Here is a 27,875-nt window from a genome sequence, read left to right on the forward strand (position 1 = left end):
GTCTGCATCCAGCGTGGGGGCAGGCACGCAGACTCCTGACTCTGACACTTCTACATCCTCTTCATCTGATGTCGAGGAAAGCACAAAGACATAGGTTGTGGCAGCAGTGGTGACCCGAGGACAAAGGCAACGGAAGGATCGACCCCTACGACCGCTGAGGGTGACAGAACCTAACCAGGCAACCCCTAAAGAGGATCCTATTACCCATGAGCAGCAAGAAGCAGACGAGACACTGCTAAACTTCATTCAGGGATGTAAAAACTTTAATAAGTTTGAGGTTGTTCAGGGTAAAAAGGGGCTCTGGTATAGGATTTATGCTAGGAAAAGTGGTGAGGTAGTTAAACAGCTATTGTTACCGAAAGAACGTAGAGAAAGGGTCTTAATGCTTGCTCACGAATCGTTAATGGGGGGTCACATGGGAGTGCAGAAAACTTTGGACAGAATTTTGGACAGTTTTTATTGGCCTGGTGTAGGTGGAGATGTTAAGAGGTGGTGCCACAGTTGTGACCAGTGTCAACGTACATTACCCAAGGGGAAAGCAGGGAAGGCTCCTCTGGGTAAAACCCCATTGATGTCAACACCATTTAATAAAATTGTCATTGATTTAGTAGGACCAATTACTCCAGTATCTTCCCAGGGGTAATAGGTATATCTTAACCTGTGTTGACTATGCCACCAGGTGGCCTGAAGCAGTACCCCTGCCCTCTGTAGATACTAAGAGAGTTGCTGAGGCACTTTTGAGCATATTTTGTAGACTGGGATTTCCGAAGGAAATTCTAAGTGACAGAGGCTCTCAGTTTACCTCAGAGCTCATGAAGGAAGTCTGTCGTCTCATCAGTGTAAAACAAGCGTTTACCACCCCTTACCACCCTATGGCAAATGGACTAAATGAAAGATTTAATGGTACATTTAAGACCATGTTAAAAAAAATGTGCCAAGAGCGGCCTGAAAACTGGGACAGATATCTTCCTGCAATTCTCTTTGCTTACAGAGACGTACCACAGGCTAGCACGGGATTTTCACCCTTTGAACTTCTATATGGATGCAGAGTGAATGGGCCAGTTAAACTTTTAAAGGAATTATGGATTAATGAAGGTGATGGAGTTGATGTACATAATACCTATGAATATGTGACCAACTTGAGAAACAGACTTGAAGAGACCTGTAGATTGGTTCAGGGTAGTTTAGAAGATGCTTCAGTAAAATATAAGCATCACTATGACAAAATGGCCAGAAAGAAACCATTTCATGTAGGAGATAAGGTTCTGTTACTTTTGCCTACAGACTCTAACAAGCTGTTGCTCAGTTGGAAAGGTCCCTTTAAGATAATTGAGAAAGTGGGAGACCTAGACTATAAGATAAAAATAAGTGAGGATAGAAGTGAAATATTCCATGCAAACCTACTAAAAAAATATGAGACCAGAAGTGACGCTGATAATTCAGCTGGTGGTGAAACTCAACAAAGTGAGTCCATATCTGTGTCTGTCATAGAATCTACTGATACTTATGAAGATGATGTTCCTATAGAAACTTGTGAAACTGAAGGCCAAGAAGATTTCACAATGGTAAATGTAAACTTTGACTTATCCCCAGACCAAATAGCAGAGCTCAAGAGTTTGATTAATGAATATAAGGACATTTTTACAGATAAGCCAGGTCGAACTAATCTGGTGAAACATGTTATTAACGTTACAGATCACACTCCTATCAGAGAAAGGCCATATCCGATTCCTTTTTCAGTCAGAGAATCCTTAGAGAAGGAAATTGACAAGATGCTAAAGGAGGGAATAACAGAGAAATCCAGTTCTGAGTATTGTGCTCCTATAGTATTGGTAAAGAAACCTGATGAGACACTTCGGTTCTGTGTAAATTATAAGACGTTGAACAAAGTAACCAAGTTTGACTGTGAGCCAGTGAATAAACCAGATGATATTCTTGCAAGTTTAAGAGAGAAAACCTTCTTTTCAAAATTAGATTTTAGTAAAGGTTTCTGGCAGATTGAGATGGAAGAGGATTCAAAGCATTTCACTGGGTTTGTTGGTCCTAATGGGAGCTATCACTTTGCTCGAATGCCCTTTGGTTTGGTGAACTCCCCAAGCACATATAACAGGATGATGAAAAAGCTCTTGCATGGTCTTAATAACATCAGTAACTATGTAGACGATGTTCTTTGTCATACAGTAACCTGGAATGAACACCTTGAGGTTCTAAGAGGGCTGTTTGATAGGATAAGAGAATCCGGACTCACAGTGAGACCTTCAAAGTGTCTGTTTGGTTATGAGACTGTAACCTTTCTTGGTCATAAGATTGGAAGGGGAAGAGTTACCCCTGTAGATGACACTGTAGATAGAATCCTGAAAACCCCTGTTCCATGCACAAAAAGACAGTTAAGGTAATTTCTGGGTCTAATAGGATGGTATCAAAAATTCATACCACACTATTCTCATGTGACAGTTCATCTAACTGATCTATTGAAATCAGGATATCCTAACAAACTGAAGTGGGGAAATGTACACCAAGAGGCATTTGATTGTTTAAAGAGATGTCTAATATTTTCTCCCATCTTCAGAGCACCTGACTTTGCACAACCATTTGTGGTCCAGACTGACGCGTCAGCATCTGCCTTAGGAGCAGCACTACTTCAAGAATTTGAGGAAGGACTTCTCCCTGTGGCCTATGCTAGTCGCAAGTTGCTACCCAGAGAGACCAGATATTCAATTATAGAGTGGGAATGTCTGGCCATAATATTTGCCCTGAGAAAGTTTGGCCAGTACCTTTATGGTAAAGAATTTATGTTGTGCACCGATCATTCTGCTCTGGAATATTTGAAAAGAAAGAAACCAGAAAATTCCAGGCTTTTGAGATGGTCCTTACTTTTACAGAATTACGCCTTCACAATCAAAGCCTTAAAAGGCAAAGACAATTTGCTATCAGATTTCTTAAGTCGAATGTAAAGGTTGTCACTTTGTGAAACTTGGTGGAGGGGAGTGTCACATTCGCCTTATAATGAGTGTGATTGTTGAACTGAATGTAAGCTTGTTGCTTCGAATTATAGTGTAATCTTATCCAAACTGTGAGTCAAGCTTCCATTCTGATGTATGATACTTATGTTTAAGGTTTATTTTTTCGAGGGTTTAATTTTCTTAACTGTATCTGACCCTTGTTAGTTGGCTATTGGATTAATTTGCTCAGGTTCTTCTTCATGCAGGTGTTGGTTAAAAATAGTTTCCTGGTGTGAGCTAGGTTTCAGTTGTTCGAACGGAAGTCTAGATGATTATGTTTATATGCCTGAATATCGTAATGAATTGACAATTGTGTTTTGGCTGGAAAAATCGAGGTGAGTGTTCAAGGGCGTTGTGAGAGGGCAGTTCGGGGATAGACAGAGCTGAGAGAGGGTGGGCAGAGAAGATAGCGTTAGTGACTGCCTACTTATTTACCGCTATATACCTGGATGTACTGTTGTATTTTTATATATAAAGAAGAAAATGCATCCTTGAGTTTATGTGACCCAGCCAGCGATACAACGTTCCGTGACAAGGATATACTTCCCCTTCTGGTTGGGCTGGATGCTCAGCCAAAAAGTAGGATACTCCTCCTCTAGCGTGGTGGTGATGGCCTAATATGCAGACGTTGAGCCGTGGTCCTGGCAGTCTCCTCACCACCCTGCAAGCTATAGAAACTTTCTGTTATATTGGCTAAATAATGCAATGTTGAATTAGAGCTTCCTACTTTTTTTAAGACCTGCAAATGAAACTTCAAACTAGTCTTACTGGTTCCTACATATTCGTCAAGAAAAATCACTCATGGAGTGCAACATCCTGTCCATTAGTCAGTCTGAGGGTAGAACGTTTGGCCTAGTCATGTGACCCTGAGCTTTGACAGATTCTCAAAATTAATTACTTCATCATTACCTGACTCGCAGCTTGTCCCGTAATTTAGTCCAGATCGGGTAGGGAATGTCTGCTAGGCCTCTGACCTATACCTCTGACCGGTTGTTCTAAAAAATGAACCACTTCATTCTTGGCTGACCTACAGCCCCTCCAACAAGTTTAGTCCAAAGTGAATCAATGCTGTTTCAGTAACTGGCATGACCTTTGACATTACCCTGTGACCTCGACCTTTGAGCAGATGTTCTAGAATCAAAGCACTTTACCTTACACTTAAACTTTCCATCAAGGTTGGTTTAATTTGGGCCAAAACTCTTTGAAATGATCCTGCCCTGTGGCCTCACTTTTGACCCTTTGTTCTCATAATCAAATCACATCATCCATGACTACCCCCCAAACCTCTCTCTAAGTTTGGTCCAAAACGAATATAAACTCTTTGAGTTCTGTTGGCTACACACACACACACACACACACACACACACACACACCGAGCAATATAATACATTCCTCACTGCGGGCTCGGAGGTAATACTATGTTTTTTTTTTAGACAAGCCTCGCTACTTTGCTGCTTATCTGTTAATATTAATTCTGGAGTAATATTATAATACATTAAAACATGCACTATAATTATTTGTATAAAGTGTATTATATAATTTTCGGAATACTGTGTAAAAATTTAAAGTATAAACAGAAAATTAACAAGCAGGTTTGATTGTCTTACAGACTCCTTAGGGAAGCCAATTTGACAGTTTTTAAAATCACCTCCAGCGAAATTATAAAAATGAACCCCACTATTAATTGGTCGAATGAGGTAAGGTAAGAGGGGTGGTGTGGTGGTGGAATGAAGTGAGGTGAAATGGGATTCTCGAGGTGGTGTGGTGAGGCAGGATGTAGTAGTATGGTGGAATGAATAGGGTGGGGGATGAGCTGGAATAAGGTGGGTGAGCTGGGATAAGGTGGAGTGGTGATAAGAGATGGAGTTTAATCGTATTATGATGGGGTAAGGTGGGGTGATGGGGAGAGATAGGGTAGTTGAGTGCAGTGGATTGTTGTGATATGGTGGAGTGACGAGAGATGTGGTGATATGGTCAGAAGCGGGGAACTGATGAGATGTGATAAGGTGATGTGGAGCCATGCAGTAAGTGGAGTATAATGATACGGAAGGGTGATGTGGGGTGATAAGGTGTAATAGTATGGTGGGGAGAGATGGGGTGGTGGAGGGATGTAGTGCGGTGAGGAGGAGTGAGGCGAAGTTGGGTGATGAGGTGGATGTTATGGCAGGTAGAAATATATACGATATGTTGCGTGAGTAGTGGTAGGATGGTGTGAGGTGGGGATGGTGTGCTGGAGTGGTTGGGTGGTATGATCCTAAGTGGTAGTGTGAGAGGTGAGACCTTTGTGGACTTAACAGTGGCTTGTAAACTCGGGTGGTCGCCTCAGTAATCCAAGAAGCAAAACATGACAGAGGTAAACAGCAGTGAGAGAGTTCCCTAAGAGACAGGTGGGGTTATTAAATGGACGGCTGGATTAAAGGTAACGCCGTGGTCATGGTCATGGTGAATTGATTGTAATGGTAGTTGTGAGGTAAATGTAATGGTGGTGGTGGTGGTGATGGTGAGGTATGTGCAATGGTGGTGGTGAGGTGATTGTAATGATGGTGGTGGCGGTGGCGGTGATGCTTGCAGTGGTAATGTGGTGGTTGTGGTGGTGGTGGTGATGATGGTGAGGTGACTGTAATTATGGTGGTGGTGGTGATGATGGTGAGGTGACTGTAATTATGGTGGTGGTGGTGAGGTGGTTGTAATGATGGTGGTGATGATGGTGGTGGGGTAACTGTAATGGTGGTGGTGGTGGTGAAGCAACTGTAATGGTGGTGGTGGTGAAGTGACTGTAATGCTGGTGGTGGTGAAGTAACTGTAATGGTGGTGGTGGTGGTGAAGTAACTGTAATGGTGGTGATGGTGAAGTATTTGTAATGGTGGTGGTGATGGTGAAGTGACTGTAATGGTGGTGGTGGTGGTGGTGGTGAAGTGACTGTAATGGTGGTGGTGGTGAAGTAACTGTAATGGTTGTGGTGGTAGTAAGGTAACTGTAATGGTGGTGGTGGTGGTGAGTTGACTGTAATGGCCGTGGTGGTGAAGTAACTGTAATGATGGAGGTGGTGGTGGCAAGGTGACTGTAATGGTGGTGGTTGTGAAGTAACTGTAATGGTGGTGGTTGTAAAGTAACTGTAATGGCGGTGGTGGTGAAGTAACTGTAATGGTGGTGATGGTGAAGTAACTGTAATGGTGGTGGTGGTAGTGGTAAGGTAACTGTAATGGTGGTGGTGGTAGTGGTAAGGTAACTGTAATGGTGGTTGTGAAGTAACTGTAATGGTGGTAGTGGTAAGGTAACTGTAATGGTGGTGGTGGTAGTGGTAAGGTAACTGTAATGGTGGTGGTGAAGTAACTGTAATGGTGGTGGTGGTGGTGGTAAGGTAACTGTAATGGTGGTGGTGAAGTAACTGTAATGATGGAGGTGGCAGTGGTAAGGTGACTGTAATGGTGGTGGTGGTAGTAAGGTAACTGTAATGGTGGTGGTGGTGGTGAGGTGACTGTAATGGTGGTGGTTGTGGTGGTGGAGGTAGTGACGCTGTACAATGAAGTTGTTGTGGCAGTGAGATGGGTGTACATCAGATGCTGTGGTGGTGATGTGCTGGGTGGAAATGAAATGATGGTGTTGTGGTACTGAGTAATGGTATTGTAGTGGTGTGATAATAAGTGACGGTGATGTGGCGATGTTTTGGTGGTGATGATTGATGGTGTAGTTCTAATGCAATGGCTTTTTGTGGTGGTGACTGACGAGGTGGACTTATTTCTGTTTGATAGAATGGTGGTGATGATCTTCTCACACTGTGGTGGTGATGAGTGCTGTGTGGCGTCGTGGTGATTGGTGGTCTGGCGATGATTGGTACTGTTGTGAGGATTGCTGGTGTTGTAGTGGTGTTGTGGTAAGCACTGATCGTGTGATCATCATGTTGTGGTCATGTTTTGGTGGTGGTTGGTGGCCTAAAGGTGTTCGCTGTGTTGATTATTGATAATTTGGTAGTGGTGTTCTGGTGTTAACAGGTGGTGTGGTAACCTTTGTTGGTGTGCTGGTGATTGGTGGTGTGGTACGACTGTACTGTGATGTGGTGATTGTAATGTTTTGATTATTGTTAATATGGTGGTGGTGTGATGATGACTGGTGGCTTGGTAGTGAATGTGGTGAAGTGTTTTAAAGATTATTCATAATCTTGTTATCCCCACTGGGAATAAGGATTCACAACAAAACTGCCCTACACTCAGTGTTACCAAAATACATTTTATGTGAGATAAAGTCGTTCGCCCTAAAGGTCGAAACTTGGGTTTCGGCGCTGCTCGCAAAGTACTTTGCCTGAAGAACTTAATTCTATTCTTTCAACAATGGTGTTATCCTATATGGCACTGGTTTACATTTTTTGAGTTGAGAATGTCTGATAAATGATGTCAATCTCTTAGCAGTCATACCAAACAAGTATACTTCATAGTTTCAAATCTGCCTTTTTCGTGCACTGAAGATGCTGAAACAATAATCGATCGGTTATTAAACTTTTGGGTAAACTAATGCAACAGCTCACCTTATAAAACAATATAACAAGTGTTTGATGTGGCCTGACTTATTCAAACTGCCTTGACTTGACTGAAATCTCCTTGACCTCTATTGCTGGTACATACAAATTTTCCGAATAATAGGTCAGCTTTATTTACAACATTATTTTAAAAAATGTTTGTAAAATTTTTACCTTACCCTCAGTGCAATAAACGCAGAATCCCTGCAGGCAAAGATCGTGGCCTTTGGAAATGGTTTATAGTGTTACTTATGAACTTACCTTTAACAATAACAATGGCTGCTAGTGTTTATTTATCTGAAAAATTTCAAAGCCTAAGTGTTATTTTAATATTTCATTGCAGTCTTTTTCGTGAATTGAAAAATATAAGGACATTTAAATAAATAACGAATTCAACTCCAATATAATTTTGATTCAATAATCTGCAGATTCTTTCATCCCTAACCGTACTACTGCCTCATTACTAAATCAGTTGTCACCCCTTACTGAGTTACCAGTCTTCCCATTACAAGTGATAACTCATGTTTTCCTCATTTGAAACGGCACTTGTGATTCCAAACTGTCTACGGTACTGTATTATTCAAGTGTTTTATAAATTTCAAGTAAAGAGTTACATGAGTTTTAATCTTTTCTGATCTCCTCTGGTTATGCAATTTAACCTCAACTTAAATACCAGCTTTTCATTTAACAAGGCACATTATGAAATACATTTAACTTGTTATAGCAAGCCAAAATGTCTTTAATTTTATCTAATCATGATGAAGAAGATCTATAGCTATATCTCTGCCTATCTATCTGTCTATCTGTCTATGTATCTATCTGTCTGTCGATCTATCTATCTATCTATCTATCCATCTGTCTGTCTATCTATCTATCTATCTATATCTATCTGTCTATCTATCTATCTATCTATCTATCTCTCTATCTATATATATGTGTGTGTGTGTGTGTGTGTGTGTGTGTGTGTAAATTGGTGAGCATGTAGGGAAAAATATATTTAGCTCCACTAGCAATATCACTGTGATATTCCTTAAGTGTAATAAAGAGTTTTTGTACATTTTCGAATATCAGATTTTGCCCATGTACAGTAAAATATGTGATACAAGTTTCTCGTATAAGTCAATGGAATTTTTAGAAGGTAAACTTGCCCATGTAAGTCTGTTTAATAGCCCGTAGGTAGCCCTTTTTCCCATGATTTATTTGCTTGACTTTGTCACTATGAGACAAAGCACTGAAATTAATAGCAGTGCTGCTTCAATATTATTTAAACCAGTCTTGAAACATTTGTAGGTTTTCAATGTGCCTCTAGAAAATACAATAAGGTTAGTTTTATTGGTTATTATATAAAAATCACAAATTATAAGTCATGAATGCCGCCCAGAGCACTCTGTACCTCTGTCGTTTTCTGCCAAACAATAGTACCATCAACATAGAGTAAACTACGAGTAAATATGCTTAAGTACATGCCCACATTAGTATTAGTATTAATGTAGTATTAGTATTAGTGTTCCTTATCTGATCTGATACAACTTTCAGAAAACTTATTGCAGATATATGGCAAAATTGATAAAAGAGGGTTTTGTTTTGTCCTTATCGCCTCCAATAGTGGTTGTTGTGATGACTGGTGGTGTGGTATTGATTAGTGTTGTCATGATCAGTGGTGCTGGTGAGTGACCTTAATATTATATTCGTTACTGCTGAGGGACCCGGAAGGATGTACGTTAAATGATGCATGGACAGAAATATATAAAATGATACCAGCTTTTTTCGGTCTTATTTGGATACCTGACGGAGAAGAAACTGAGACTTAAAAATGAATTCTTTCACCTCCATAAATCGTTAGGGGCTGGATATTTGATGGTAGGCATTTCTGAATCATAGTAGTACTGTGATAAACGTATGTTACTTATTTTTTTAGTGGTAGGTGGGGGCGCCCGGCATCCACTTGTTTGATGTGATTACGTCAAATGGCAAGCCCAATGGTTTCATGAAGCCCGGGATACCATTTATTACATTGCTTGGTCACTGTGTAATCAACATATGGACAGCTGATGATGCAGAAGGATACGACTCTCCAACGCCATGTGGCCAATAAGGGTTTATGTCCAATGGAATTTTTTCTCTCAAACTATACAGCACAGTGGTTGGCGACTGGTCACTCACTTTAAATGTCTGGAATGAGTAACCTTGAACCAGGTCCCCATCTACACCGTAAGAGCTCCTGTGAGGTGTGAGGGAGGTGGAATTTCAAGTTGTTCTACATGTAAAGCTTGGTGGCCACGTAGATAGTTTGGTGGGCGGATGAGTGAGGTGAGTGGGTAGATAATCGATGGGTGGACATGTGTACTGGGCAGTGTGGGTGGAGTTGGGTTGTGAGTGAGTGGGCAGGGAGGTAGGTGGATGGGGTGAATGAGCGGGTGTGGTGAGGTGGGTTAATGGGCTTGTGGTTGAGTGGGCGACTTCTGCAGTGGGTGGGTGGACCTGTGGCATCCAGTAGGACTAGGCATGAGACAGGCTTACGATGCTAGTGTGCCTGAACGGTTAAGAGAAGACTGAACTATGAAAATATTTTACCCAATGCCCATGGAAACAATGACATGCTTTTAAATCAATATAGTTTTTTTTTTTTAGTATCTATCATCTATCTATCTATCTATCTGTGTGTGTGTGTGTGTGTGTGTGTGTGTGTGTGTGTGTGTGTGTGTGTGTGTGTGTGTGTGTGTGTGTGTACGAAAGGATTTATTTATGATAAATGTTACGTTTTACTTTTCCTTAAATTAGTGAATATGATTGATACTTTCAATAAGGTTGAGACCCTTTATGTAGAATAAGTATTGTTTATGTAGATGGATGATTGGACAACATAAAAGTCTGAATTCCTTTCATGATAACGGCACTGTTGTAAGATTTTTCCTTGCTTTAGAAACGGTATTACCAGGAGAGTAATATACAACGGTTCAACACAGTCAAGCATATTTTTCAGACAATCACCAACAGATAACAGTTGTCCTGCTGAACCATTTTTTACCACCAAATAAGACTGCCAGATGACCTAGCCTGACTGGCCATTGACTTTCTCTGTTATTCTCTTTGTCAGCGTCAGTAAACACAATTCCAGCCCCTGTGGCGTCCACTGTTTGTTGGTGGTCAAATGTTTACCAGCAGCAGTTTTCGTGTGTGTGTGTGTGTGTGTGTGTGTGTGTGTGTGTGTGTGTGTGTGTGTGTGTGTGTGTGTGTGTGTGTGTGTGTGTGTGTGTGTGTGTGTGTGTGTGTGTGTGTGTGTGTGTGTGTGTGTGTGTGTGTGTGTGTGTGTGTGTGTGTGTGTGTGTGTGTGTGTGTGTGTGTGTGTGTGTGTGTGTGTGTGTGTGTGTGTGTGTGTGTGTGTGTGTGTGTGTGTGTGTGTGTGTGTGTGTGTGTGTGTGTGTGTGTGTGTGTGTGTGTGTGTGTGTGTGTGTGTGTGTGTGTGTGTGTGTGTGTGTGTGTGTGTGTGTGTGTGTGTGTGTGTGTGTGTGTGTGTGTGTGTGTGTGTGTGTGTGTGTGTGTGTGTGTGTGTGTGTGTGTGTGTGTGTGTGTGTGTGTGTGTGTGTGTGTGTGTGTGTGTGTGTGTGTGTGTGTGTGTGTGTGTGTGTGTGTGTGTGTGTGTGTGTGTGTGTGTGTGTGTGTGTGTGTGTGTGTGTGTGTGTGTGTGTGTGTGTGTGTGTGTGTGTGTGTGTGTGTGTGTGTGTGTGTGTGTGTGTGTGTGTGTGTGTGTGTGTGTGGAGTGCTGCAAAAACTTGTCAGAAGGAGAAGGATACAGCTAGTGGCTAGAATCTGCTGTCCAGGGGAACAGGGACCGAAATTAATGAAGGAGAACGGCAGGTAAGAGCGACTGATGAGAGGAAGTCACTGCTAGGAAGCAAAGCGAGCTGTGAGGTAATTGTTTCACTGTGTCCTTCACACACACACACACACACACACACACACACACACACACACACACACACACACACACACACACACACACACACACACACACACACACACACACACACACACACACACACACACACACACACACACCGTTGACAGACCGCCGAGGTACGTCATTAACAAGCGAGGTCGTCGACCTCGTACCTATGCTGTGCCGGCATAATCGACAACCTACAAAGCGGCCAGTATAACCACCAACCAGTATAACCGTTATCTAGTATAACTATCAGCCAGTATAACTGTTATGTAACAATCCATCACCTAATGACACTAGCAAATGATAAACAATCAAGGGGCATATCTGTCAACCAGTTAAACCCCAAAGTGGCATAATTATCTGGACAGCGGACTTGAGATGGCCAATTATAATCTTCCGTGGCCATGCTAGAATAAATTAGTTCACTTTTTAGTCTGAATTAATTCGGGTCCATTGAGGCACTACAGTATACATCAATTCCAGCACAGTCAAGTCCATTCAGGTATATTCAAGCTTTTCACCTACTGTTGCATCCATACTGTTAGCCATGCACAGCCCATATCTACAATTTATGTAGGGTCAGACCAACTTTGACTTGACTTAAGGTCAAATGAGGGTCATTCTGGTCCGGGTATATTCATTGAGTGCCCTCATATCTAGTCCATGCCAGTCACGTCAGTTCACCTCAGCTGAATTTCTTTTAAGTCCAATTACATCAGTTCAAATCACGCAGACCATTTTCATAAAGGCACTTCACACCCATTCCCGCCCAGTCAGGTCACTGGGGTCAGTTAAGGGCCATTCAAGGATAATTATATCCACATATATCCAGTCAGGCTCGTCAGTGTGAGTGTATGCATTCATTTTAACTGTTGGCCATTAAAGGTTAGTTTATGGCACATCAGGATTCATTCAGATCCTTCACACCTTGGCAGGCATGAGTCAGGTCAGTTCAGGGCCATATACATTTACAAGACACCCCAGACCCATATGGCCACTTGATGCCATAGGTTTCCATTGTGTCCAGGGCGATAGTTTCTGCGATAGTTTGTTGGACATTCATGACGATAACTAAGACAAGGCGTACATTTCAGTAATCATATATTAGGTTATTAATACATTTATCAGCCGCCTTTAGCAAAGCGGAGCGAAAATGTTTTTGCCCAAGTCTGTGTGTGTGTGTGTGTGTGTGTGTGTGTGTGTGTGTGTGTGTGTGTGTGTGTGTGTGTGTGTGTGTGTGTGTGTGTGTGTGTCTATCTGTCTGTCTGTCTGTGAGCGTATTACCATTATATCTCATGAACGGCTTCAGCTATCAACGTATTCAGGGGGAGGCGGTGGCTCAATCGGTAGAGAGGTGGCCTGCGGTCCTACCGGACCCAGGTTCAAATCCCCGCTGGGGCAGGGAACAGTTTAAGGATTTGAATTTCATACAAAGCAGACTTTACCGATCTACCAGAAGACCCTCCGACATGTCGTAAAAATACCCCCGCTAATACCAATACACCAGTCCTGTATGAGACAGCCCTAGCATGTATTCAATATGGACGGTGGGTGTTAGCTCCGAAGTGGTGACATGTAGAGGTGTATGGTGTGTAGGAGGACTACTGGGCCTCGGGAGCAGGCTGTGAAGCCTATGTCCAGAGTTGAGCACATTAAAAAAAAAAAAAAAAAAAAAAGATATGGCCAAAATCTTGGACAAGTCTAAAAATGGGCGCTCTGGATTAAGGTCAAGGTTACTAAAATGACTGCCAAAGGTCAACTAGTCTTTATCACCCGCCTTTAGCACCATTATATCTCATGGAAGGCTTGAGCTATCATCATGAAACCTTCAGGGCAGCAAGATATGACCAAAATCTTAGGCGACTTCGAAAATGGGCACTCGGGGTCAAGGGCAAGATCTCCAAAATGGCTGCCAAAGGTCAACTAGTTTCCTTAATATGGATTTTTTTTTTTTTTTTTTGTGAAAAGCAGTGACTGAATTCCGTAGAGTTTTGCTACTTTTCTTCACATTATTATGGTCTGTAAGTAGTTTGCAATCTGGCCAACAACATATTTTGGCGGGCGATTAGCATTCGGTTTCCGAATGTTTTTCATTTTGTATGTTTTAGTAGAGAAGCATGACAACAAACAGTTGATCATGTTAACTGAAAAGAAGTTCATTTATTTTTATTTTTTTTTTTTTCAACCACTTGATCATAGCCATCTTAACCTGGCAAGTGGAAAAAAAAAAAGTATGCTATTATGTAGTAAATATAATGTACAAGCATTTAAATGTGATGCTCAGTTCAGTTTCCTTGTAGAATTTGCTAAAAATATCCCAGACAAATTATAAAGCCAGATACAATTGATGAGATACTCGTATTTTACGTATCTTGTGAAATGTTCGTCGTTTTAAAATGTTCTGAAAGCCGTGGAAATCATAAAAGGTATTCTTAAGCTGTGGGTGCACATTATTTGCTCAGAGAGACATGCCCACATACAAAGGACAGTAATGGTTCCATACTTGTACAAATACATACAGTACAACACGTGCAGGGTACACTGGGAATGTTTGTATTGCATGTTGCTGAAAAGGTGAGAATTATGTAGTGCTGTAAAAAATTCCAAGCCTGGAGATGCAGGCCAAACTCAAAAAAGAATATAAAACTTTTGAAACATTGTAATATGAAGCAAATGTATATAACATCAATGAAATATCTCTTCCGCCACTTCCAGTTGTACTGTGCAACTCCTAACTTCAAGGGAGGAACCTCTGTTTTCCTTTATTTCTTCATTAATACTATTTTCCTAATATATGGGTGGGCTACATTATAAATATTCAAGAAACAGGTTGTGATATTATTCTTGCAATTGCCAAGTACAACTAATGTTATCAGGCAGCTAAAACAAAGACATGCCTTCATCTTTATCAATTAAATGAACTGCTTGTTATCCTCGTGTTCAGTTAAACCCCATAAAAACCATTAGTATGACAATTTTTTCAACTTTCACACAAAATCCACAGGAGTAGTTAAACCGAGGTGAAAGCAGGGAGGAAAAGCATTATTGTACAGGAGAGTAAGAAAAAAAAAATGCAAAGAAAAAGCAAGATAGAGATGAATACGAAAAATGAGAGTAATTACGAAGACAGACTGCAGGCAATGAAGAAGACTGTAACAGAAAAAAGTATGACAGAAGACCATGACAAAGAAGATTACTGTGATAAAGAAGATTAATAAAGCAGAAGGCTATGATAAGGCAGAAGACTATGATGAAGAAGAAGACTGTGATAAAGAAGACTAATGAAGAGGAAGAATATAGTAATTAAGATGTCTGTGATAAAGAAAACTGACGAAATAGAAGGCTGATCATGATGAAGAAGACAATAATAAGGAAGACAATGATGAGCACAATAATATACAAAGACTGCGATGAAAGTATCTTGAAGTATAAAAAGGATTATGACGAAGAATACTGAGATGAGGACTGTGATAAGTAGACTGTGACGAAGTAGACTAAGTGAAGATTATGCTAAAGAAGACTACCATGATAACTATGATGAAGACTAATGAAGAAGACTGTGATGGAGAAGACTATTTTGAGAATTATGATGACGACTGTGACAAAGATGACAATTATGATAGGGAGTTTGATAAAGATGACATTGATAAAGTCTGTGATGGAGAAGGCTAGGGCGAAAAATCCATGATAAAAACTATGATGAAGAATAAGAAGCCTATGACAAACAAACACGGCAAAGAGGAAGACTTTGATGGATGACTATGATTGGGAAAGCCCATTCAAAGATGAACAGCCATGAAAAAAGAAGAAGTCAATAGTAAAGAAAAATGAACTGGAGAAACGAAAAGGTCGTGACTGTGGTAAAAACACAAACGAATAAGGAACATGAGAAAGAAGAAGAAAAAAAATGGAATATGTGGAAAGGAGATTCAGAACAGCAAAACAATTTGTCCATTTTTACATCTTTCGGAAATGAAGATGCAGCAAGCCTGGTTTTTGTTAGTCCAGGTCATTTAAAGGGGTGCAGGGGCGGAGACCAACGAGTGCAGGTATCCGACTGACATGATGGAAAACCTACTGACATGAGGGTTCGAACCACTCCTTGCATGGCTCTTGGGTATTCTGCCACTGCTGAACGAATATTAACGGTGACAAAGAAAGAAAAGAACACCAAAAACGAGGACGAAGACGAAAAAGGTGCATTAACCCCTTCAGTCCGATAACGTAAAATGCATTATAATCCTGCCAACACCTGACTGTTGTATTTAAATCAGGAAATGCATTTCGAATTGGAGAGGTCAGAGAGCCTTCATTAGCCTCAAAACTACCCCTAAATATCCCTTTAAAATCTTCTGTAATGATGCAGGAACAATAAAATTTAAAAAAATATCCTCGTGCTGCAAGGGTGTGTAGGAGGCATCATCATCAACAACAACAGCAACAACAACGACAGTGATTCTTAACTCCAGAACGATTTTATTTGCATTTTATTCTTTCTGGCATCAGATTGTCATATTCTACTGAGGAAAGCCCTCTCAAAGTAAAGGAATAAAGGACAACTGGGAGTACACACAATCCTTCCAGTATAAAATCTTTCCTACATATAATCCTGGAGAGACGGCGCAGACCAATGGAAATTCATGTCGTCGAAATGGAGTGACTAGTGAGGAAAAATAATGTCGACCAGGTGACCTTGAACTAAATCTGTGGTTAAAGCAAGAGAAGCCAGGATGAGCTCACCTTGATTCCCGATAGTCGATTCTGAACCACACCGCTAATGATGCCTTGTTGAAGTGTGCGTGTGTGTGTGTGTGTGTGTGTGTGTGTGTGTGTGTGTGTGTGTGTGTGTGTGTGTGTGTGTGTGTGTGTGTGTGTGTGTGTGTGTGTGCGTAGAAAAGTACCGGGAGGTGAAAGAGAAGAAATATATTGAATGAGTGTATGTTAATCTGAATATAAACTGAAAAGCGAACTACAGAGGTGAAGATTTACAGTCATGGATATAAAATGATACACGCTTTTGTGGTCCGTGAGTGAGATACGCAAAAGAAGCTTGCATAATAACATTTCTCTCTCTCTCTCTCTCTCTCTCTCTCTCTCTCTCTCTCTCTCTCTCTCTCTCTCATCAAACACTCTCTTCGATCTCTTCCCTGATTCCGCTCATCCTACATTCTTCCTTCCATTCTCGTCACGCCTCTCTCCTCCCTCCCTTAATTTGTGTGGCTGCTCAGGAGAGAGAGAGAGAGAGAATGAAAGAGAGAGAGAGAGAATGAAAGAGAGAGAGAGAGAGAGAGAGAGAGAGACGGGATAGGGGAGGGAGTCAGAATGCTTAATTTATTATGACTATATTATGTTCATCGCAAATGCCCGAGGACTCTCTCTCTCTCTCTCTCTCTCTCTCTCTCTCTCTCTCTCTCTCAGCGTAGTGTTTCTAATTTTGCATGTGAGTTCATTTAGTTCAGATTTCAGTGCTTCAGGTGCCGGGTTTTCATACTACTTTCACTCCTCATTCTCTTGCATTTCTCTTTTTCCTCCCTTCTACCCTTTCTCCCTGTCTCCTCTCTTTTTCCCCTCCCATGACCCCTCTACCATTCCCTTCCATTTCTTTCGTTTTTCCATTATTCCTTTCCCTCTCATTTCTCTCGTCTTCAAGTCTATCTCACTTTCTCTTCCCTCTGTCCCTCCCCCTTCCCTTTTCCCTCTGTCTTCCCTTGGTCCTTTCCCATCCCTTGCCTTCCCTTTCTTATTTTCTCCTCCCCTTTCTCCCTTTTCTTTTCCTTTCTTCCTCCAGTTTTCTCTCGCCCCTTCCCCACCCTTCCTTCATTCCCCACCCTTTTTTCCTTCCCCATCCTCTCTGTCTTCTTCCTAATCTCTTCTATCCTTCCCCATTACCTTCCCCATTCCAATTTCTATTCCCCATCCCAATATACTTTCCCAGTCTCAATATTCCTCCCCCATCCCAATCTCCCTTCGCCATCCCAATCTCCCTTCGCCATCCCAATCTCCCTTCCCCATCCCAATCTCCTTTCGCCATCCCAATCTCCCTTCCCCATCCCAATCTCCCTTCCCCATCCCAATCTCCCTTCCCATTCCAACCTCCTTTCCCCATTCCAATCTCCCTTCCCATTCCAACCTCCTTTCCCCATTCCAATCTCCCCATCCCAATCTCCCTTCCCATTCCAACCTCCTTTCACCATTCCATTCTCCCCATCCCAATCTCCCTTCTCCATCCCAATCTCCCTTCCCATCTCAACCTCCTTTCCCCATTCCAATCTCCCTTCCCCATCCCAATCTCCCTTCCCCATCCCAATCTCCCTTCTCCATCCCAATCTCCCTTCCCATCTCAACCTCCTTTCCCCATTCCAATCTCCCTTCCCCATCCCAATCTCCCTTCCCCATCCCAATCTCCCTTCCCCATTCCAATCTCCCTTCCCCATCCCAATCTCCCTTCCCCATCCCAATCTCCCTTCTCCATCCCAATCTCCCTTCCCATCTCAACCTCCTTTCCCCATTCCAATCTCCCTTCCCCATCCCAATCTCCCTTCCCCATCCCAATCTCCCTTCTCCATCCCAATCTCCCTTCCCATCTCAACCTCCTTTCCCCATTCCAATCTCCCTTCCCCATCCCAATCTCCCATTTCCATCCCAATCTCCCTTCCCCATCCCAATCTCCCTTCCCCATCCCAATCTCCCTTCCCCATCCCAATCTCCCTTCCCCATCCCAATCTCCCATTTCCATCCCAATCTCCCTTCGCCATCCCAATCTCCCTTCCCCATCCCAATCTCCCTTTCCCATCCCAATCTCCCTTCCCCATCCCAATCTCCCATTTCCATCCCAATCTCCCTTCCCCATCCCAATCTCCCTTCCCATTCCAACCTCCTTTCCCCATCCCAATCTCCCTTCCCCATCTCAGTCTCCCTTTCCCATTCTAGTTTCCCTTCGCATCCTAATCTTGCTTCCCATCTCAATTTCCCATCTCCATCCCAATATCCTTTCCCATCCCAGTTTCCCATCCCCATCCCAATCTCCCTTCCCATCCCTTTCTCCCTTCCCTTTCCCAGTTCCTCTTCCCTTTCCTAACTCTCTTCCTTTTCTCAACACTCTTCCCCTTCTCAGTCTCCTTTTTCCTCTTTCATCCTGTCTCCTTCCTCCCAGTTCCCTTCTTCCTTCGTCTTCTGCTCCCTTTCTTCCTTATCTTTCTCTTCCTCCTCTTTTACTTACCTCCTCCCCATTCTTTCCCCCCTCCTCTCCCACTCCGTACGCTTCTCTCTCTCTCTCTCTCTCTCTCTCTCTCTCTCTCTCTCTCTCTCATCCTTACCCATCTTTTCTTTTCTCTCCTTTTATCCACCCTGTCTTCCTTCGAGTAGTTTTTTTTTTTCTTATTGCTCTCCTGTTTTTTTTTCTTTTTCTTCCTCTACTCTGCCACATTCAGTACATTTCATCTCCTATCGTTTTTTGCTGTTTCAACATTTGTTTTTTCACCCCTTTAACATGGAGTGCGGTAGCCACTCCGTTAGTAGGAATGGCGCAGGTTCCAAATGGCGTCCTGTACATAGGTTATAGGGGCGCTCACACAAAACAGTCGCAAATTCCAGTTATAAGCTTATGAACTAAAAGGCCTTCGTTATTCAGGTGTAAAACTACTCGAAAGTCTTGCAAACATTCGTAGAAGTCGCAAAATTGAACCTCAGAAATATCGATTTTGTTCTTGTTTCTTTCCTTCCTTCTTTCTTTCTTTCTTTCTTTTTCTTTCTTTCTTTCTTTCCTTCTTCATCAATCAGAACTCCAAAACAAAAAGGCGTACGCGAGCGTACTATACACCAAAACGCTTTAGCCAAGTGTAGATGTTTCTTTCACATTTAGAAAAGCAATCCGGCTTCAGTTCGCTAGTTACGGCCTGAAAACTACATCGCAGTCACTCGTAAGTACGCCATTTTGCGCAATACTGGTTAGCTACAGCTCTCCTACAGTTAAAGAACGTACCAAAACACTTCTTTCATGGGATGGCACACTCGTTTTAGTGTTTCAGTAGCAATAAAGCCATGTTTTATGAGGTAACTGCAGTCTAAACAGCATCGCTCTACCTTATCTAGCTACAGCTTCCTGCGTTATTCTCCTGGTCTCAACTTTATCTCTACATTTTGACAGCAGTGCTTTCTACCTTTCTGTAAAAGGCTAACAACAGGTTAAACCCTACCCTGAATACCAGTCAATCCTGGGACACGAGCAAGCTTTCTACTGACTTTCACAACTAACCCTTAATGATGCAATTGAGGATACTTCACCGTTACATGTACGTGCATGCCTGCATGGTGTTATGCATGCGCGTACATCCACAATATCTAGTGTTTTCCCCAAGTGTGATATAACAGTGATAAAGACCATGTTACCTTATCAGTCAGCATACAGGGAGCAAGGCATCATGGGACTTTCTACTTCAGTCTTTAATATTAAATAATAATAATAATTCTCATTGTTTACTACCCGTGTTGCGAACTGAGCGGAGAGGTAATGTTTTCAAGTCTTGAGGTTCGCCGGCTGGCTTTGTTTGTGTGTGGGTAATCAAGTTATCTCACGAACAACTTGAGCTACCAGCATGAAACTTTCAGGGTATCGTGATATGATCAAAATCTTGGACCAGTTCGAAAATGGGCACTCGGGGTGAAGGTCAACAAAATGGCTGTCAAAGGTTAATTAGTTGACCTTTGGTGACCTTGAACTTTCCGGCTACGCGGATGGTGAGATAACATCGTGAGATGGCTTCTGGTTTTCATTCAGTTTCATTTGTCATTGTTTTCTCCTACAATTATATATCTCAATCTCTCAGCTTGGCGCCAGACCTAAGAGCGTGGTACATACACACGTATGCTCAGAATGCGTGCATGCATACTGAAATCATCCTACGTACGTAAGAGAGAAGTATCTAAATCATATCACATGATACATGTACATGTATGCTTGGAATGCTGAAATCATGCTATGCATGTAACAATCCAAATCTAACACTTGCTTTATGCATCATTATACTTCCACAAAAAGATCATAAATTAGAAAACAAAAAATTCTTCTAAAATGACTGTAAGAATTGGGAATGGCAAAAGCGCACAGATAAGAAATGAAAAAGCACAGAAACAAGAGCATTCCACCAGCTGTAAATGCATATTTGTGGCTAAGGTGTGGAGTGTAGTAATGGGTATGGGTCTCCAAATCTGCAAAGAGCAAAAGTGCTGAGATAAGAGATGAAAAAAGCACAGGGAGGAGATTTGGAGACATACCCGTTACTACATTCCACCATCTACGGTACAACTTGGTGGCTCAAGTATGGAATGTAGTATGGGTTTAGGTCTCCAAATCTCCTCCCATCCTGAATCTTCTCTTGTTTCTGTGCCTCTTTCACCGCTTATCACAGCACTTTTGCCCTTTGCAGATTTGGAGACCTATACCCAATTCCACATTCCACACCTTAGCTTCAAACATGTATTTGTAGCTGGTGCAATGCTCTTTTCCTGTGCTTTTTTCATCTTTTGTCTGTGCAGTTTTGTCATTTCTACTTCTTAACAATCATTTTAAAAGAAAATTTTTGTTTTCTGGTCATAATTATCTTGCTTCATGTTTTTACATTTTCTTTTTAATATTCCTCTGGTAACTCATTTCCATTTGCTCTCTCAGCCTTTATCATATTTGCGTCTTTTTTTTTTTTTTTTTTAATATGTTCTCAGTTCCCTCCTTATTCAGACTCGGTTGCCCTTTTACTTCACCCTTTTTCTTCTTCTTTCCTTTAGTTCCCCTTTTCTTCATTTTTCCTCATTTCTTCCTTCCCTCCATGTATCTTCTCTCATACTCTTTCTCTTCATCTCCTTGATCCGATGCTCTCCTCCTTTATTGGGTAATTTCTTTGTCTTTTCCTCTTTTCTTTGTCTCTTCGCTTCTTTATTGCCTTTTGCTCCTCTCTCTTCACATCCGCTCCATTTTCTCTTCCTTCTGTTCTTTGGTTATTTTTTCTCTTTTTTAACCCTTCTTACGTTACATTCCTCTCTCTCTCTCTCTCTCTCTCTGTCCACTACTACTCACCAGAGACCCATGTAGAGAGTTGTGCTATTGATCCGCCTCCGCAGCCCCCACCCCCGCTAGCATTAGCACACAGGCTAATCTCACTGCCCTGACCACGCCTGGGACTACCTTTATTTTCACAACAGCTGTTCACTTTTTTTTTTTAATTGGGTTTGTGTCTTCTGCAGTTTTATCTTGTGGGATTGAAGGAATTATCGTTTTGTAGTTACGCCAGTGTCATCATCATCATCAATCATCACACTTATCATGATTATAAAGTAATCAATATTATATTTATCATTATAATAATATTCTCCTCGAATAAGTCCAGTGGTTTAAATTCAGAACACTTTACTGTGTGATTTAAACCCTCCCCCCTTTTTTTATATGGATTCAGTTGTTTTGTGTCAGCCATAATCTAAGCGCCTAGTGTGCCTCATCCATTGCAGAGAGTAACAGGAAAAGAGAATATGAGATTTTAGTGGGGGGGGGGGGGACATGAAATACTAGTTGTATACGGCTGTATGCTGAATGGTGTAGATGGAACATGATCATGGCTTGGTAGAGAAAATTATGCAAAGAGATTAAAACAATGATTTAGGTAATGACTGAAGCTTTGTAAGAATATTTAATGGTCTTTAGAAGATTAGAACGTCCTAAGACTATTTAGCATATTGTATGGGTTGCAAAAAAATATACGATGTAGATGACACTACTAGCCTGATCCTTAGAAGAAAATAAATGGTTATGGAATGTAGTTTAGCAAATATTGCTATAAGAATTTAGAAATAGAATTAGGTTAAAGATATCTTAACATGGACATTTAGAAAAGAATCCTGTGAAGAGTCTGACTAATGAATCAGAGCTTAGAGGAAAATAGATTTTTTTTTTTTTTTTAGCAACTGATGGAGTACCGTTAGACAACGGCAAAAAATGAGCTTTCAGAAGAATATAAAACCGAGTGTTAAAAGAAAATTGCCAGTGAATGATTATCAAAGAAAATTTGGATGCATATACAGAAAACATTTTAAAAATCTCTAATGGTCTTTATAAGCATTACCTAGTAAAAAGGCATAGTCCCATCAGTAGACATAAATATAAATGTAAATAAATAAATCACACACACACACACACACACACACATATATATATATATATATATATATATATATATATATATATATATATATATATATATATATATATATATATATATATATCATCACCATCAGCTATAACTAGTCCACTGCTGAACAAAGGCCGCCCCCAACCTTTTCCACGAATTCCTTGACTGAGCCAATCTTTGCCACGTTTTCCTTGCAAATTTTTCTGTCTCATCTCTCCATCTCCTGTCTGGCCTTTTTCTGCTACGCTTACATTCTCTTGGTGTCCAGTCAGTCAGCCTCTTGCTCCATCGGTTATCCCTGACTCTTGCTATATAGCCTGCCCACCTCCATTTCTGTTCCTTTATAATCCCCACAATATCTTTGACTTTAGTCTGCTCTCTCACCCAAGTTGATCTTTTCCTGTCTCTTAAAGATATTCACAACATTGACCTTTCCACCGCTCTCTGTGAACGGATTAATTTATTTTCCATCGATTTTGTCAGTTTCCAGGTCTCACAACCATACGTCATAGCTGGAATTATGCATTCGTTATATACTTTTAGTTTCATACAAACTGGCAAGGAACTTTTCATAATGTCTCTATGTTTACCGAAAGCTTTCCATCCAATTGTAATGCATCTTTTTATTTCGCTATCATGATCTTTCGTTAAATTTAGTACTTGTCCCAAGTAGTTGTACTCCTCAACTTCTTCAAGAATTTCATCGCTTATTCTGATGACGCTCTTTGGCGTTTGTGGATTAAACATTACTTTAGTTTTTCTTCGGTTCATCTTCAGTCCTACTTTCACACTTTCTCTGTTCAGGTCATTTAACATTTGGAATGCCTCCGCTGTTTCTGAGATTAGGACAATGTCATCTGCAAATCTTAAATGGTTTTGCTTTTCTCCATCAATGTTCACTCCTTTGTTTTCCCAGTCTAGCTTTCTGAAAATACTTTCTAGGCATGCTGTAAATAATTTTGGTGAAATTGTATCTCCCTGACGCACGCCCTTCTCAATCTTAATTTTTTCTGAGTTCTTATGTAATTTAACTGTAGCAGTTCCCTTTTTATATATGTTTTTGAGCAGGTTTACAATGTTCTCATTCACTCCTTGTTCTCGCAATGAATTTATAATTGCTATATGCTCCACTGAGTCGAAAGCCTTTTCGTAATCAACAAAACTTAAGCACAGTGGTTTATTTTTTTCTATAGTTTTCTCAATTAGCTGGTTCATTGTATGTAGATGATCAATGGTCAAATACCCGCTTCGGAATCCTGCCTGTTCACGAGGTTGGTTTTCCTCCAAAATTGTTGTTATTCTGTTTGTAAGGACTTTAGTGAAGAGTTTATAAATGACTGATAATAAGCTAATGGATCGATAGTTACTAAGGTCTTTTGAGTCACCTTTTTTGTAGAGTAAAATAACTATTGCATTACACCATGTTTTGGGAATTTTCTTCTGTTTTATGCAGCGGGTAAATAAGTGAGCAAGCCTATTTTGTACTTCTACTCCGGCACCCAAAAGTAAATCTGTTACTATTCCATCTTCTCCAGGAACCTTCCCTCTTCATAGTTTAAAAAAAAATATTTACTTCGTCTGGTGTTACCCCAGGTATATATTTCACTTGTGTCAACTGAAAAGTTAGCTATTGGTACTACTATCTTTGATGCATACAGTTCTTTGTAAAATTCTTCAACTCTCTTCAACATCTTATCTCTGCATTTAATGATTTCACCTTTTTTTTTCTTTCAGTGATGTAATTTGTTGCTTTCCTAGTGTCATTTTGCTTCTGACCTGCTTCAGACTTTTTCCTTTTTTAAAGATTTTTTGATCTGATCCATGTTTCTCTTTCTTTTTTCTTCTCTTTGTCGTTTGTTGATAAGCTTATGTAATTCTGCTCATTCTATTTCGCCTTTCTTTGTCTGTACTTTCATTTCCTTTCGTTTTTTCATAAACTCGAGTGTCTTTTCTGAATACTTCTTGGCTTTGGTTGTATTAGGTTTTCCTAGTACCTCTGCTGATTCTTTTAGCACTTTTGTTAGTCTGTCATTCAGCTCATCAGTGTCACATTCAGCATTACTTAGAGCCTGAAATCTTTTCCTTATTTCCAACTGAAAGGCTGCTTTGTTTTCATTTACTATTATTGGGCATATCTTTTTATCTTTAATCATCTTCTTTCTTTCATTTTTGAAATTGAATCTGGCTGTGCAACCCACCATTCTATGATCACTGCCAATATTTACTTTGTTGATAACTGTGACATTTGTGATCGTGTTATTCTTATCTGCTATAATGAAGTCGATTTCATTCTTTGTTTCTCCATTTGGGCTTCTCCAGGTCCACTTTTTTCCTGTTCTTTTGTGGAAAAATATGTTCAGTATTCTCATGTTAAACATTTCAGCAAAATTTACCAGCATTTCTGCTCTTTCATTCCTTTCTCCCACTCCAAATTTTCCCATACATGCTTCTCCATTTTTCTACTTCCCAACTTTTGCATTCAAGTCTCCCATTAGTATAGTATATGTTGACTTTAATTCTTCCATAATCTGGGAGATGTCATCATAGAATGTTTCTATTTCTTCATCTGGGCTTTGAGAAGTTGGTGCATATACTTATATGACTTTCATGGTATATTTTTTGCACAGTCTAATGACAACAAATGCTGCTCTGTCAGATACACTGCTGAATTTAACAATGTTGTCTGCAAGATTTCTGTTAATTAGAAATCCTACACCACTAACTCTTTCATTTTCCTTTCCTCTGTAGTAAAACAGGTGGTTGCTGTCTTCGAGCTGAATTACTTTTTCTTCTTTTCTGCGGGTCTCACTCAAACCTACAATATCCCAACTAATGTTTTCCAGTCCAGTCATCAGGTTATCTAGTTTGTAATCTTCTGTGAGGTTTCTTACATTGTATGCATAGATCTTCATCGATTTCAGTTTATATATATATATATATATATATATATATATATATATATATATATATATATATATATATATACACACAGGGGTTTACAATGTAAGGATAAAATATATATATATATATATATATATATATATATATATATATATGGGGGCTTACAATATAAGGATAGAGAACGTGGATTTAGAAGTAAGTAAACTATTAGACCGTCAAGGATTGCAACGGAATCATTTATCTGGTGTTTTACAAGGACACTGTTAATGCAGATTAGTTGGAGTCTGGCGAGTGAACGGAATTTTAACATATACTCTAAGAAGTTAGAAACTGAGCGTCTTCTAAAAATTGCTTATTGGGGTTTAAATGTATGATGCAGGTTTGTTCTGAGGGAACAACAACTTGCAGAGGAAAAGTCCAAATAAAATGGACACAAACAGAATATTCATTAACCCGCCCCATCCCGACCACTTTTCGATCACTGGTACCCCCCAATCCCGACCATTTTTCGACCTTTTTTTTTTTGCTTAAACTTTCGCTTTTGGTCAGAAACAATGGTCGGTGGCAAAGACATTGGTCCCCGGGGTCCCTAATTAGCTTAACCAGGTATGCCTTGGTCCCACCTGGCCCCGTGTTCTCCCTAGGCGGTCTGAGCCTCAAACGTTTTCTATGGTATTATAAGTCTGGGAAACCAATGAAAGTAAGTAGAAATGAATTTATTACAAACATAAAAACATGTGATAAAAGAGTATATTGGATTTTATACAAAAATAAAGCAGAAATAAGCATTGTACCATCGTGCGAAACGAGCAAAATCGGCCAACTTGGTCACGATGAATCGCTAACATTCTAAAATCATGATACATATAATTTTTTTTTACTAACATAATACTTCTACAATAACATTATACCATTTTACATTTTATTGAACTGTTTTTACGTATTCACAGGCCTTTTGATAACATTTAGCGTAATGTTAGCGCTTATTTACGTAGTGAGTGAACTCGCTGTGACTGTTGTTTCAACTCGTATTGTGCTTTTTCTACTTACATAATACTTTTCTAATATTATTATACACTTTTCAACTTTATAGAACTGTTTTGAGATTATTTCAGGCCTTACGTAAATATATAGCGTAATAATAGCGCATAATAACACACATGGTGAAGTCGCTATGACAACTATTTCAACTTACAACCTATTTTTGTACTTATATAATAATTCTACACTAACATTGCACATGTAAACACTTGATATAATTAATATCACATCATTTCTGAACGTACGATGGAACTTAGCGTCATATTTGCGCGTACTTACACAGGGAGTGTTATCGCGATATCATTTGTTTCATCTTACACTAGTAATCAACTTATAAAATACCTTACTACTAACATTACAACATCTTCCACTGTATATAATTCCTATCACATACTTACTGACCAGAATGTGGGTGTACTCGTGACATCAATTATGACAACTTACAGTAATGTTCAACTTATACGTTTTATTCATGCTAACATTACACCCGTTTCCACTTTATTTCCTTGCTATCACATATTTACTGACCAGATTTACACAGTGGGTGTAGTTTTGATAACAATTCTTTCCACTTACACTAACCACGTCACCATCGTCCCCTTCGTCAGGGTGGGGAGGTAAGGGTGGTGAGGGAGGTTGGGGAGGTGGAGAGCGGCACCTCTCATCACTCGCACTTCTCTTCCCTCTCCCTTTTCCTTTACCCTTTCCCTTCCCTTTCTTTCCTTTCCCCACATCCTGGGGCTGTGGGGAGGAAGTTTGGGAATATTCAGGGGCGAAAGAAGTGCTGGGGAGTGACTCAACCTCCTCTCCCCTAGGCCTACGAGCACCACGTGCTCGTGCTGCCTCCCTCACACCACTTGCCCCTTCACCCCGCACTACCCCCACACCACTCTCACTTTCACCCCGCGCTGCCGCCACAACACTTTCCCTTTCACCCAGCAATCCCACCACACCACTTGCCACTTTCCCAGACAAAGTAGTTTGACCATACCTTATGTGTCGTCTCGCCCCACCTTCTGATCCTCGTGGTGATATTTTCTCTTTTCCCAACCACGAGGCGATATCACGTCCTAGGCCTCCGTCATCCTCATCGTCCTCATCCTCGTCCTTATCAGATTCAGGATGGAGAGATAGCTTTGCACGTGGTTGGGGAGCAGGCTGGCCTTCCCTTGCCTTACGGTATGTCACATACCGCGTTTTTCGGGGCGAAGGGACCTCCTCATCACTGCTACTTATTTCTTCCTCTGGCTGGACGTAATCGCGATCTACCACATCATCGTCGAGTGGAGAATCACTGT

The 27,875-nt window shown here is 40.7% G+C and overlaps 1 protein-coding gene across 1 annotated transcript in view; it reads left to right on the top strand.

The window, feature by feature from the left end:
- Positions 1-27,875, top strand: part of LOC145415011 (uncharacterized) — a 73,123-nt gene that overhangs the window by 7,741 nt on the left and 37,507 nt on the right. Inside the window, exons 6-7 of the mRNA XM_080284428.1 lie at positions 680-2,263; positions 2,570-2,781. Coding sequence (XP_080140554.1) covers positions 680-2,263; positions 2,570-2,781 — 1,796 coding nt within the window. The remainder of the gene's footprint in view (positions 1-679; positions 2,264-2,569; positions 2,782-27,875) is intronic.

The sequence above is a fragment of the Coenobita brevimanus genome, chromosome 101, assembly GCF_032717465.1.
Source record: "Coenobita brevimanus isolate Jiangsu-jjx chromosome 101, ASM3271746v2, whole genome shotgun sequence".
Taxonomy (NCBI): Eukaryota; Metazoa; Arthropoda; class Malacostraca; order Decapoda; family Coenobitidae; genus Coenobita; species Coenobita brevimanus.